Source organism: Chinchilla lanigera, unplaced genomic scaffold (genome assembly GCF_000276665.1).
Source record: "Chinchilla lanigera isolate Chin_1 unplaced genomic scaffold, ChiLan1.0 scaffold00021, whole genome shotgun sequence".
Taxonomy (NCBI): domain Eukaryota; kingdom Metazoa; phylum Chordata; class Mammalia; order Rodentia; family Chinchillidae; genus Chinchilla; species Chinchilla lanigera.
In genome coordinates, this window is record NW_004955422.1 from 20,502,371 (window position 1) to 20,515,472 (window position 13,102).

A 13,102-nucleotide genomic window follows, 5' to 3' on the forward strand; every position below is an offset into this window, starting at 1 on the left:
GTGAGCCTCTTTCCTTCTCTGTAACACGGGGAGAAGAATACTCACCCTGATTGCTTTCTAGGGTGGTTTGGGGGCTCAAAAGGAATAACGGGACTGAAGACACTATACAGATACAAAGCACATAGGAACCCACCTCCTCTTCTCCAAGGAAAATCACACTTGGGTGGGAGTTGAGCTTGGAGCCAGGCCTGGGGACTTCCTTCCGTATAGTCAGTCAGTCTAGCCTCACCCTCGGAACCCTGTTCTGATCCCCATCCTGCCACTACCCAGGGCCTTCAGGGCCTCAGACAAGTGACAACATGGAGGCCCCACTACTGGGCTGGACTCGCTGCTGGGGAACCTGAGGAGGTTTGGTCTCTGACCTTGTGGTCTCGTTTTAAAGGGAGGGAGACCAGATGTGCGGGAGGCAAACTCAGCGGACACTCATGGGAGGAAAGACACTTGGTGCTGGGCCTGAAGAGGGAATTGAGGCTACCACTCACTAGATGGTAGGATGGCTGGGAGCAGCCCCTAGTGCTGGTCTCCAGAGATGGGAAACTTGTTAGACGTGACAGGGCCCAAAAGGTCCTGCTACAGCTGGGCCTGGTGGTACAGGTTTGTAATCCCAGCATTCTGGGTGGCTGAGGCAGAGTGACTACAAGTTTGAGCTCATCCTGGGCAATTTAGGGACTTAGTGACTGTCTCAAAAATAAAATTTAAAAATGTGCTTGGCATGGTGGCTTAGCCCTGTAATCCCAGCACTCAGGAGGCTGAGGCAGGAGGATCGCTGTGAGTGCAAGGCTAGCTTACACTACATAGAAAGACCCTGTCTCAAAAAAAACTAAAAAAAAAAAAAAAAGAAAAAGAAAAACAAAGGAGTGGGGGTGGGGCTGGGGCCTTGGGTACTAGGGAAAACAAAACAAAAAACCTGTTTGCATTCTCTGAATTTTGCTTCACATTTCAGCCCCCAATCCCAACTCTGCAGACACTGAACCAGTTCCCAGCCTCTAAGTGGGGCAGGTGGTCTCTGTCCCTAGAGGATGGTAGTGTCCCTTGGGTTTTTTGACCTGTCCCAGTGTGGTCTGGATCCCCGCCTTGTGCCCTGGGTCTGGCCTCCCGGACCAGTGCCAGCCTGTCTTGTCACTTCTTTCTCCTTCCTGGAGTTGTTCTCTATCAGATATGACCATGGCATCCTAGATGTCCCTGTGTGGCTGACATAAGGACACAGTTTGAGCTGTGGGTCTCCTTCATTGACTCCCTACGTGCATGTCCTTCTTTTGAAAAATATTTAAAAATTTTTATTAGTACATGCTTGCAGTACACGATTACGTTCATCATGGGGAATTGGTCCATGCACACAACACATCTCAATTCCTTTTATGTTCCCTTCTTCCCCCTCCCTGCCCCTCCATTTTGATGTGTCAGTGTCAGGAGGTCTCTGGCTTGGAGGTGGCCATTCTGGTCATTGGCTGTGCTTCCTTAGGGTAACCTACCCTCCTGAAATTCCCTCTTGTTCTGTGTTCCCACTGGTTCTGCCCTCTTGAGCCACACAGAGCAAGTCTAACTTGCCTGTTAAGTCAGGCTAAATACACACCCTATCCCAATACCCTTTCATCCCTGGAGCTGTGGAAGGGCCGGTGCCTTCCCACCAAGGGATCGTCAGTAGTTGTTGAGCCCCTTCCAGTGACTGCTGCCAGGGGCCTGGCCCTGCACAAGGACTGCCCCAGTAGTGCATGCTCGCACTCTTGGATGTCACACCTGAGAGGTGGCTTCCTGAGGCTCCTTGCATGGAGCTGTGGGTGCACTGTCTCCAATCCTTGAGGCCCCAAGTGGTACGGACACCAACAGCCATGTGCTTTTTTTTGTTTGTTTGTTTTTTGTTTTTTTCCGGTACCAGGAACCGAACTCACGACCTCGCGCTTGCCAGGCAGGCGCTGTGCTGCTGAGCTAAATCCCCAGCCTCCAACAGCCATGTTCTTTTCTTGCATTCCTTTCCACGTGGGTCACTGTCCCATCACACATTCATACTGCTGCCCTGGTCTCTGTGCAGCCAGGGCCTTGGTGGGCCATGCAGGCCAGTCATGTCCATCCATTCCCTGCTGTCAGGCACAAGCACTGGTTAGTGGGAGAGTGGTCACTGTGCCCGGAACTGTGCTTGGGTGAGTGTGTGCATGGAGGGAGCCGCCTGCTCCAGCTCGCTCCCTTCCCTCCCTTCCCTCACTCCCCCAGTGGTCATCACCACCGCGAACTGGACAGCAGACTTCTGAGGGTGGAGTCACTGCAGGGTGGGCTGCAGCTGCCACCTCTTCTCTGGATAGACGGATTCCCTAGTCCTGGCATTTCCCTGCTGGGGAGGGCTAAGAGTCAAGTTCTTATCTCAGACCTGTCCTTCCAGCCCCCTTTTTTTCTTTTTTGGACCCTTCATTGGTGAAGACTCTGCTGACCCTGAGAGAGCCCCTGGGACCTGACTCCAGTGCCTGGCACCCTTCCATCCTCACCCTGAGGCTCCCCCCACCCATCCAGCCTGTTCTTCCCTCTTGGCTTTTTCTCTTTTCTATGTGCACCCTTTTGTTTCTCTTCCTCTCACTGTGACTTCTCACTTCCCCCTGTCTGCCCTCTGCCCTTCCTCTGCCTCTCCGTTGGTGCCAGGCTGGGGCTTAGGGTCCCGGCTGCTCCCCCCACTCTTCTGCTGCGGTTGACAACGCGTGTGGAGCTCAGCTGTACTGCCTGAGGGACCCATGGCCTCCAGAGTGACAGGGCGTCTGTTTACCTCCACTGCAGGAACCTTCAGGGGCCCAGGGGGTGCCAGGTGCATCCTGGGTCATGGGGTCTATGGGTGGAGCCTGTGTTTGGAGGAGCAACAGGAGCCCAGGATATTGCTGTTAACCGAGGACTGGAGACCAGCCCCTCCCTGAAAGGCAAGGGCCAGCCCAGGGCACACCTGTCACCTGCTCCCTGTTCAGGATCCTCCTCTTCCAAACCCGCAGCTCATAGGAAAGGAAGCCGAGGCTCAGAGGAACGCCCTGGCACTGTCACACGGCGAGTTAAGCGTTAGGACTGAGACAGGACCCGGCCCTCCTGCTTTACAGAGCAGCTGCAGCAGCTGGCTCTCTTGGGTGGGGATTTTGAAGCAGTGTAGGCATCCTAAGGGCTGGAAGCCCCTAGGTCTCAGAACCTAGTGCCCTGTTCCCTCTGTGAGGCTGGCTCATTTCCCACCTTGGGGGTGATGTGCCCCGGCCAGGGATGGGGCCCTGGGCTGCACACTGTGCAGACATGGCCTTCTGACCACAACGGGCACCCCCAGCCTTGAAGTTGGGGATAGCCGTGCCAGGACTGGGCAGGGGCAGCAGTCTGTACTTACAGTCCCTGTTTGTGTCCTAGATGAAGTCCTATTTTGGGGGGCTCAGTATCCCCATGTAAGGCCTTGACCCCTCTCTAAGAAAAAGATGAAATGTTAGTTCTTTAGGATGAAGCCTCCCCAACTCTAGGGGCAGCCTGGCATCCTCCAGGATAAGGCAGAGCAGGAGGAAGGTTCCTGTAAGGGTGGTGTCAGCCCCTGGGGCTTTGGAGGGTGTATGGCCTCAGAAAGGGGGCTCTGGGGCAGACCCCTCCATTGAGCTCAGAGCATAAGGAGTGATCTGTCACACCCAGGCTCGAGCAGGGAGTCGCACCAGAGAGGGGAAGTGAGGACCCTGGCCCTCCCCACCCATCTCCTCCCTAGAGACTGGGGAGATGTGGGGTTGGTCAAGCCCTCAGACCCTGGTGACCACCCCCCTGTACGACTGGGATTCCTAAGGTGCCCGTCTCCCTCAGACACAAGAGGCTTGTGCCCCTCTAAGAAGGGGGACACAAACCTTCTTCCCATCACCTTACCTCCCAGCTCTGGGGAGGATTGGAACCCTCGGGGGCGGGAGGGACAAGGGTCCAACTGAGGAAGGGGCAAGGGCACCTGGGCACGCGTGGTCCCCGGAAAGTGGCCCTGGGGGGAACCCCTGTCCGCAGATACCCCTCCCTGTGAAGGATGTAAAAAAAAAAAAAACTTGTTTTGCCTTTTTGTCTCCCCTCCCCTCCCCTCTGCCCGCCCCATGGCCCCCCCAGACTGCCTGCGCGTCGGCTGCGCACCCAGTAAGTTGCTTCCCTCTTCTTCTGCAGAGACCTAAAGGGACCGGGATGCTGGACACTGGGATTTAAGGAGGGAGGGGGCAGAAGCTTTCATGGGGGTGGGGGAGGGCGAGGGGCATTGTGGGGCATAGAACGGACGGGATGAAGCAGAACAGGGGCGCTGGCAGAGGGCCTGTAGTCAGGTTGCTCACTGGCTTCTGGGAAAGGAAAGACCAGGAAATCTTGTCATCCAAGTCAGTAGGAGGGCACGGAAGAGGTGGACATCAAAGGCTAGGTGGCACCTGGAATCTCCACTATTCTACAGGCAAGAGGGAGCCCGAGAGGCTAGAAATATACTGCTGCATCTCCAGCAGTGGCCACAAGGGGGTACGCGAGGTATGCACGAAACAAGATGCACGCAGAAGAGGGGCGTGCCGACGCCCCAGGAGTTCAACCCTTTGCAGCTCTTGTTTGCTTCCGACCAGTTGCTGCGGACTGGGGGCTCTTTCAGAGATGCCTTTGAGGGCTGTTAGCAAAGGTCTGAGAGAAAGCCAGTCGGGAGAGTCCTGGGCCTGCTCTTGTCACTGGGCGGAGGCTTGTCCTCAGTTTTTGTACGGCGTGCCCTGAGATCAGGTCACCTGAGGCACGTGAGAACTTGGAAAGCTGGTAGAGAGACCGTGACCAGGAGCCCTTTGTGTGTGTGTGTGTGTGTGTGTGTGTGTGTGTGTGTGTGTGTGAGAGATGGTGCGTGCACACGGGAGGTCCTTTAATACCAGCACCTTGAGCCTCACCCGGAGCATCAGGGGCTCAGGGATGACCCGGGATTGCTGCAATGTCCAGCAACATTTGAAAGATAAGTATGTTTGATTTTAGACTCCAGAGATTGATAACCTCAATCTTGAATAAATGATCAGAATTCCAAAAAATACAGAACATCCTCCCTGGCCATGACAGCTCTTTATGAACCAGCGGGTGGTTGCATGTCCTGGAGGTAGGCAGGCATGCACAGAAGCCACACTGGCTCCCCTGAAGATGGAGAAGCTGGGTGTGTGGGTGGAGGATGAAGTTGTGGGTGCACATTTCCACTGGGTTGTGCAGTTGTGCTCTGGGAGCTTTTGAAGGTTCAGATCTGTGATCATGTGCTGCGAATTTAGTTACTGGCAACACATGTTGCAGGTCCTTGGCAGTCCAGGGAAGAGTGTTGGTTGTAGGTGTGTCTGTGTGCAGGGCCTTGAGGTACAACTTCATGGGCTCTATTCACTGCATATTCTGTGTGAAAGCTGCCTCTGTGCCCACATAAAGTGGCAGTCTGCGGGGCATCTGGGTTTGTGAGAAAACTCTGTGTGTGCATGCACTCTGGGGGCTGTGAACGTGTGTCCTTGTGTGCACACGTGTGGGTGGCGCGGCCAAGGATCTGGGGTGGAGCATGGAGCTGTCTGAGGGCATGTGTAGGGTCATGCTCACCCGCCCCCTTGGTGCCGCAGGTAAAGGCCCCGAGACACTCTTTGCGGGGCACAAGCTCAATGACAACGAGTGGCACACGGTGAGAGTGGTACGGCGTGGCAAGAGCCTGCAGTTATCTGTGGACAATGTGACCGTGGAGGGTAGGTAGCCTGGGCTGAGGGTGGTGGACACATTTCTAGGGACCCGTGCTTGCTTCTTGGTGACCACTGCCTTGCCTGCTGTTCCTAGGAAACCATTCTGGTGAACCACCTCTGCCATTTTTCCCTTGGGGTGGTATTTGATGGGGAGCTGGACCCCAGGGACCATGTCAGTTCCCTGCAGGCAGTGTTTCTCTGGAAGCTGTTGGCCCTCCAGCGATGAGTCCCACAACTGGAACTGGGCTGGCATTGGTCCAGGGCATCTCTACTGAGGTGACTCACGTGTGGCCTCTTGTGGAGGGAATGTTCCTGGGAATCTGAGGCTCCACCCCAGAAACGAGCCCCAGATCTGTCCTCCATAGCCGTCCCCTTCATCTCAGTCTCCTGTCCCAAGCAGGACAGATGGCAGGAGCCCACACGCGGCTGGAGTTCCACAACATTGAGACGGGCATCATGACAGAGCGGCGGTTTATCTCCGTGGTGCCCTCCAACTTCATTGGGCACCTGAGTGGGCTGGTGTTCAACGGCCAGCCCTACATGGACCAGTGCAAAGACGGTGACATCACCTACTGTGAGCTCAATGCTCGCTTTGGCCTGCGTGCCATTGTGGCTGATCCTGTCACCTTCAAGAGTCGAAGCAGCTACCTGGCCCTCGCCACACTCCAAGCCTACGCCTCCATGCACCTGTTCTTCCAGTTCAAGACTACGGCCCCTGACGGGCTGCTCCTGTTCAACTCAGGCAACGGCAATGACTTCATCGTCATCGAGCTGGTCAAGGGGTGAGGGGCTGGGCATTGCAGCGCTGTCAGTGAAGTGACCCCTTTCCCTTGTTGACCCAGATACAGTGCCCCTGGCCACTAGGAGTATCCATTGTGTCCAAACCACAGGTCAAGGCTCAGGTCTCCAAGTACCAGCAGGCTCCCTTCTTAGCCAAGATGGATAAGAATCGCGCCCTTCCAGGCTGTGGGCTCCCCAGCTGCTTCCTTGCCAGGGGCTCCATCACACTGCCCTTTTCTGTCCAAGGTCGTCTACAGGCAGCGTTCAGCTCAGTCCCTCCTTTGCCTTGTTAGATCCCACCCCAGAGCAGCTCAGTTCTGGCTTCTGAGGTACCCTGTTGCTCCACAAACCTCCTCGCCTCCTCCAGCTTCTCTTCTGAGCCTCAGTCACAGGAGCCAATTCCTTGGTGGCCCTCTGTCCCTGTATCTTTCCTGTGACAGGACCTGGTACCATAGCCCTCCTGCCATTGGTTTGGTTCCTGCCTATAGCATTTCCCTTCATTCCCATCTCCCCGTGGCTCCCAGGCCCCCTGCAGTTGTAGCTCCTCCTTCCCCACCTTCCCAGCATTCCCCACCCTGACCTAGTGTCTCCTCCCTACTGTGGGGCAGGTACATCCACTACGTGTTTGACCTGGGGAATGGCCCGTCCTTGATGAAGGGGAACTCAGACAAACCAGTCAATGACAACCAGTGGCACAACGTGGTGGTGTCCAGGGACCCAGGCAACGTGCACACGCTCAAGATTGACTCCCGCACTGTCACGCAGCACTCCAATGGCGCCCGAAACCTCGATCTCAAAGGTGGGGCTGGGGCCTCTGGAGAAGGCCTGGCCCTGGCCCAGATACCCCATCACCCCAGCAGGACTACCCCTTCCTATGATGCTGCTTCCTTCGGGTCCACCCCTTCCCCTTGGCCCTAGTTTCTGTCTCTCATTCCCATCCCCCATATGTCCAGCTGACAGTTTCCTGTCACAGTCCTGCTCAGCTCTTCTATGAGTTCACCTCTCAACACAAAGCACCAGTGGCAGTGTGTGTCTCATGGGGTGCTTGGTGGCTTGATTCTAGAGTTAGGCCTTTGAAGGACCGCTTGGGCCCTCACGGTGGAGAAGCATCAGTGTTGCTCTGGTTGGGGTAGAGGAGGGGCCGAGCGAGCAGCAGGATCTGGGCTACCCTTGCACACCGTGGCACTGGCTGCCTCACTCTGGGTCTCACCTGGGTCCTGCAGTCTCCAGTGGGTGTCACCTTCTCCCAGAATGGGTGCTTGAGAGAGCAGCAAGAGCTTAGAGGCTAGGTACTGGGATGGGAGAAATGAGGCCTGTGGCTGCTCCAGAGTCCACCGGCATCTGTGTGCCAACAGCCCTCAGCCCCATAGGGACCCCTAGGTGTCCATGAGTCCCAAACTGTCAGAGCTTGGGGAGGGTCCTCAAAAAAACCAGTGAATTTATCCCTCCAGTTTGATCTGAGATCTGCCAGATCTCCTGGCTTGGTGCTGAGAATCCTCCTTGCTCCCAGGAGAGGGCGATGTGTCACAGGGAATCCAAAGTGGCAGCAAACTCAGGGGCTACTGCAGGTCCTGGGATGCAGTAACAAGCCCTTGGCCAAGGCAGCAGATTGACCAGCATGCTGGCTGAAGCCCTGGAGGCTCTGCTATGTGCTGGCCAAGGCTTCTAGGGACTTACATGCCAAGCAGATCACATGTCCCCGAGCAGAGGATCTTCTCAGAGGCCCAGTGGTTGGGGGAAGGGCACGAAGCTTAGAACTTCCTAGGAGAGCGTTGGGAGAGGCCTGAAAGAGATCTGGAAAGGGAGACTTGGGGAGTGAGGGAGCGGGGGTGGAGGGGATGGGGCTGCACATATATGAAAGGCCCTGATTACAGGCCGGAACTGGAACCAAATGTGTGGGAGAGAGCACAGAGCAGGTTCCTCCAGCTGTCCCTCCCCTCCCCCTAGTCATCTGGGTTCTCTGGGAGGGGAGCAGACAGATGGCAAAGTGGAGAAGGAAGTAGGAAGAGGTGGGGGTGGGGATCTGTAGGTCACCGATGTATCTCTGTTGGGGATACCATGAGCCTCCTGGAGGGCTGGAAAGAGCTGAAAGCAGGATGCCATTGTCCTGGGAGGTGAATGAGGGCCAAGATGCCTGGGTGGTGACCTGGTTCCCTTTTCAGGGGAGTTGTACATTGGCGGCCTGAGCAAGAATATGTTCAGCAACCTGCCCAAGCTGGTGGCCTCCCGGGATGGCTTTCAGGGCTGCCTGGCCTCTGTGGACCTCAATGGGCGCCTCCCAGATCTCATCGCAGACGCCCTGCATCGCATCGGGCAGGTGGAGAGGGGCTGTGACGGTGAGTGTAGAAGGCAAGGTGAGGTGTGACTGCTGACCGTAGAGGGGGCAGCTGCAGAGGCAGACCAGGGCAGGCAGCCTGTGCTCAGCACTGTGACTTCCTTTCAGGCCTTGAGGGAGGCCATCCCCAGAGCGCTGGGGCAAGGTGCGGGAGACTGGCCTCTCTGTCACCACCTGCCCTGGCCCCTTATCACACAGTGCAAGGCCAAGCTAGACCTGCCATTCCCACTCCATCCTGCAGTCAGTGTTGGAAGCAGCATCTTCCCCACACCTGGGAGAGGAGGGTGCTTGGCTGAGCCAGGGGTGTGTTCCTTTCTCCTGCCTCTTCCAGGCCCCAGCACCACCTGCACCGAAGAGTCCTGTGCCAACCAGGGCGTCTGCCTACAACAGTGGGATGGCTTCACCTGTGATTGCACCATGACTTCCTATGGAGGCCCTGTCTGCAATGACCGTGAGTGTCTGGGGGGTGGGGCAGCCAGGCTCATCCCCAGCCACAGGGAAGGGGGGTCTCAGAACCCAAGATCTATGCTGCTTGCTCCCTTCTCATCCCTTGCCTCAGGATCCCAGGGGAGCTGTGGGCTGCTATCCTCTCTCTGAGCCTTTCTCTGAGGTTGTGCTGATGGCTGTGGCCTGAATCTCTGGGCCTCTATTGATAGATGGCCTTGCCTCCTCATTCTGAGCTAGTAGGACGGCTGGATTCCCTGGACATGGGCCCGGCTCCTCTTACTCTCCCAAGAATCCCAGCTGAAGGTTGTCCCCTTGAGCCACAAGGACCCTCCCCAGTGTTCTCACTTGGTTCTTCTCCCTGACTGGGCCTCTACCTGCCAACTTGTGTATTGTTTGAGTCCCTCTCCAGAGAACGTGGCCTCAGGAGCACTTTCTAGTCCCTAGTGGTTGGTGGCCAACAGCTGGCAAAAGCTTGACTGAGGGAGGGCAGCTGGGTCAGGAACAGGAGAGAGGACGGCCTTCCATTGGGGGTGGGCTTTGGAGTTTCCTTCAGATGAAAGGGCTGAGGGCAGGGATCTGAGCAGAGCATGGCTTGAGAGGTCTTCTTGGAGACCCTGCTGAGAGACCAAGCAGCAAACACACACAGGGACTTCTGTGCCTTACATATACGGAAGTGAGGCCTGGAGAGGGACAGTGGATTTCTGGGCGTATCAGAAGCAGATCTGCAGTAAGAACTTAAGTCAGTGCCTTGCCTCTACTCCAGGCTGCTGGACCTTCATCTGGCCTGAGCCCTGTATTTCTTACTCGGGAAATCTGTTGGTTCCAGGGATTGGGGCTTTTGGCTGGGTGTTGATTTTTCCTTCCCCTTTGAAAAAAATGTCCTGCCCACCTCCCTCCACACTTTTCTGCCAGCCCTCGGATCTCACAACACCCCACTGTGTCCCCCAGGATTGTCCTCATCTGACCTGCTGCCCTCTGCGCCTTGCAGAGCCTCCCTGACCGCCACCTTTGGCCTGGCGGCCGCAGCATGGATGAGGCTGTGGTTGGGCTTCTTCCCACCGGTAGCCCAACGTGGCACAGATCTGGAGAAGTGATAACCTTGGTGCTCGATAAGAACACTCCCCACTAATGGTTTGGTGACCCTTACAAAGGCTTTTCCATTTGATTTTTGGAGAAGACCATCTTTTCTGTTCACCTGAGAAGGAAACCAAGTCTCAAATATAGAGGGCTGGTGATAGAGCCATGGAACCTGTGTCCCCAGGCTGATTGTTACCCCTGCAATCACTGAATTCTGGGGGCAGGTACCCGTGGTGGGCATTTCTTGCCTGCGATGGAGGGAATCTGAGTTAAGAAGCACAATGCCCACAGTCACTACTTTGCATATGGGAGAAGTTTCCAGAAATGGGCCATAGAGATGGGGGGAGGGGCGTCTGGGGCTCCTCCTGGCTGGGGTGGTAGGAACACCTCTGGGTGGTGGGAGGGAGGGAGAGCTGGGGTTGCAGAGCAGGGCCCATTGTGGGAAATGTTGCCATCCCAAGCATAGGTCTGTGTGTCTGGTGATGGTCTAACCTGAGCAAAATGTTGGAGCTAAAGACAAGGTGGGTGCAACCTGGAAGCCCACATGGGGCCAGTGCAGCCCTGGGGAGCCTCTGAGATCCCCCCCACCCTGGGGGAGGGGCATCCACTAGGGCTTTTCTCCTGGGGCTGCTCCTGTCTCTGTTTTTTTCATGTCCTCTCTGTGACTGGTCTTCTTGGGGCCTCCATGTGCACAAGGTGAAGCAGGAGCCCAGCCCAGAGACACAGCCAGTGTGAGGGCCCTGGAGGCCCTGGGGACACAGAAGAGTCTGGGCCTGAGGAGGGGGAGGAGGGAGGTGTGCCATAGCAGACAGGTGGAGGGTCCAGTAGGGCGTGGAGATGCCTGCTGGAGGATGTAAGAGGAGGAGGAGGAAGAGAAGAGCCTCCACCTTCAGGACACACTGCACTCACTGCCTGAGCTCCTCCACGTGTGCCTACCACCGGGGGTTGTGAAGGGACCTTTGCTTTCCTGTTAGGCTCAGGAGTTTGCTCTAGGATGATGGGAGAGAAAGTCAGAGGGAGAGAATCCATCTCTTTAATGAGGGAGAGGGAAGGGGAGAGAAAGAAAAAGACACTAGGAAGAGGGGCACCGGGGGCACCTCCTCACCCAAAGCCCCTGGGCTTTACTGTCTCTGACTGTCTTCTGCCTCTCCCAGGAGGTCAGTGCCTCTCCCTCTCTGCCTCCTTGTCTCTGCAGCCTCTATTGATCTTCTGCACACCTCTGTCTCTCTCTCCTATTCTACCCCCAGCATCACCCCCTCTAACTTCATTCCCACTCACCGATATTGATTGGCCTCTAGGCGGTTTCCCTTCCTCTCTTCTTGCCACCGGCTCCTCCCTCCCTCCCTCTGGGGCCATAAATTTTCTGCCTGCTCAGAACTGTGTCAGTCTGTATTCCAGAAGTAGGAGCACAAGAATGGGCTAGAGAGGGCAGGAGGACACAGCCTCTGGGAGGCCTAGCCTGCTGTCTCTTTTGTTGGGGACACACATCATCCTACAGCTCCTTTTGGGTGCCTCTGAGAACCCTTTCTTCACTTTTGTAGGGCTGGGGGCCATCCTTGGCTCTGGCATGTAGCAAGGGTGGAAGAGTGGCAGCGGCGATGGGGAGCTGTCCCGGGTTCTGACTGTATCCAGGGGCTAGGGGCAGCACATAGCACTCACTGGGACAGTTTTGCTCCAAAATGGAATTCAGAGCCAGTAAGCAGGAGCCTGCGCTCTCTTCCCCTCCCCGCCTTCTCCCTGCCGGCCCTCCCTGTTCTCCCCTCCCCTCCCTGCTTTTCACCCTTTCCCAATCCACCTCTCTTCACTCTGCTACATTGTTGATCAGCTCCCTTCCAGAGTCCGCGTCCTCGGCCCCCTCTTTCCTCCTCCTCTGCTTTCTGCCTCCCTCCCCACTGCCCCCTCTGCCCTGTCCACGTGGGCTGATGTGGGTGTGGAGGTGGCGCCCAGGTGGAAGGAAGGCAGCGTCCCTGCACTTAGCTCCGGGGCCGTGACACACGCTTCCCAGAGTCCTCAAAAGTTACGAAGCCAGATCCCAGGGTGGGAAGGGCACCCTGAAGTAGTGGCTTCCTTTGCTGGACATGAATGACCCAGGAAAGGCTTTGTCCTACATGGGACACTCCGGATGGGTGTCTGGAATCCCATTATGGGGAGAGGGTGGGGCTGGGGAGGGCAGCAGGAGAGGAGAGGACAGATTGAAGGGCTGGGGAGGCCTTGGGTGGGGCCGGGGGGGCGGGGTAGAGGAGAGAGTCCGTGTGTGTGGCAGTGTCTTACCCTTGAATCCCTGTGGGACTCTGGGTACAATGGGCATGGGTGACCCTGTTTTGGCAGTTGAGCTTTAGGGTGTGTGTGTGTTGTGTGTGTGTTGACTGTTCGTTGCCTGTAAGTAAACACGTATGTGCTTACATGTATGCGTCTGTGAGCATGTGTACCCGCCCGGCTGAGAGTGCTTTGGTGTGCCAGCCGTCTTTGAGCACATATATGCATCTGCGTACCTGAGCTGTGTTGCCTGCCCGCACTCGGGCGCCTGTATGGACACGTGGGTGTCTCCAAACCAAGCCCGTCCCAGTCCCAGTGTGCACGTGCGTTCTGAGGGGTGCATGGAGAGGTGGCTGTGGCCACAGCTCAGCACTGGGCCAGCGAGCACTACTGGGGCTCGTCCAGGTGTGTGTGGGGGAGAGAAGAGAACGGCCTCTCTCTCTAGCCTCAGTCCTGTTCAATTATTCAGCAGGGCCCCTTCTCCGGGAGGAAGGGAGGGCAGGAGAGAGGGAGGAAGGGAGGGGGAGGG

At 56.6% G+C, this 13,102-nt stretch overlaps 1 protein-coding gene across 19 annotated transcripts in view; it reads left to right on the forward strand.

Annotated features, from left to right (window-relative positions):
• Nrxn2 (neurexin 2) overlaps nt 1–13,102 on the forward strand; it is a 107,762-nt gene that overhangs the window by 58,262 nt on the left and 36,398 nt on the right. For 12 of the 19 annotated variants that reach the window (XM_013514288.1, XM_005384579.2, XM_005384572.2 and 9 more), the window contains 6 exons: nt 4,078–4,104; nt 5,556–5,684; nt 6,079–6,460; nt 7,067–7,257; nt 8,621–8,794; nt 9,125–9,244. In XM_013514288.1, coding sequence (XP_013369742.1) covers nt 4,078–4,104; nt 5,556–5,684; nt 6,079–6,460; nt 7,067–7,257; nt 8,621–8,794; nt 9,125–9,244 — 1,023 coding nt within the window. The remainder of the gene's footprint in view (nt 1–4,077; nt 4,105–5,555; nt 5,685–6,078; nt 6,461–7,066; nt 7,258–8,620; nt 8,795–9,124; nt 9,245–13,102) is intronic. The other 7 variants (XM_005384583.2, XM_005384585.2, XM_005384584.2 and 4 more) reach the window with 2 other exon arrangements.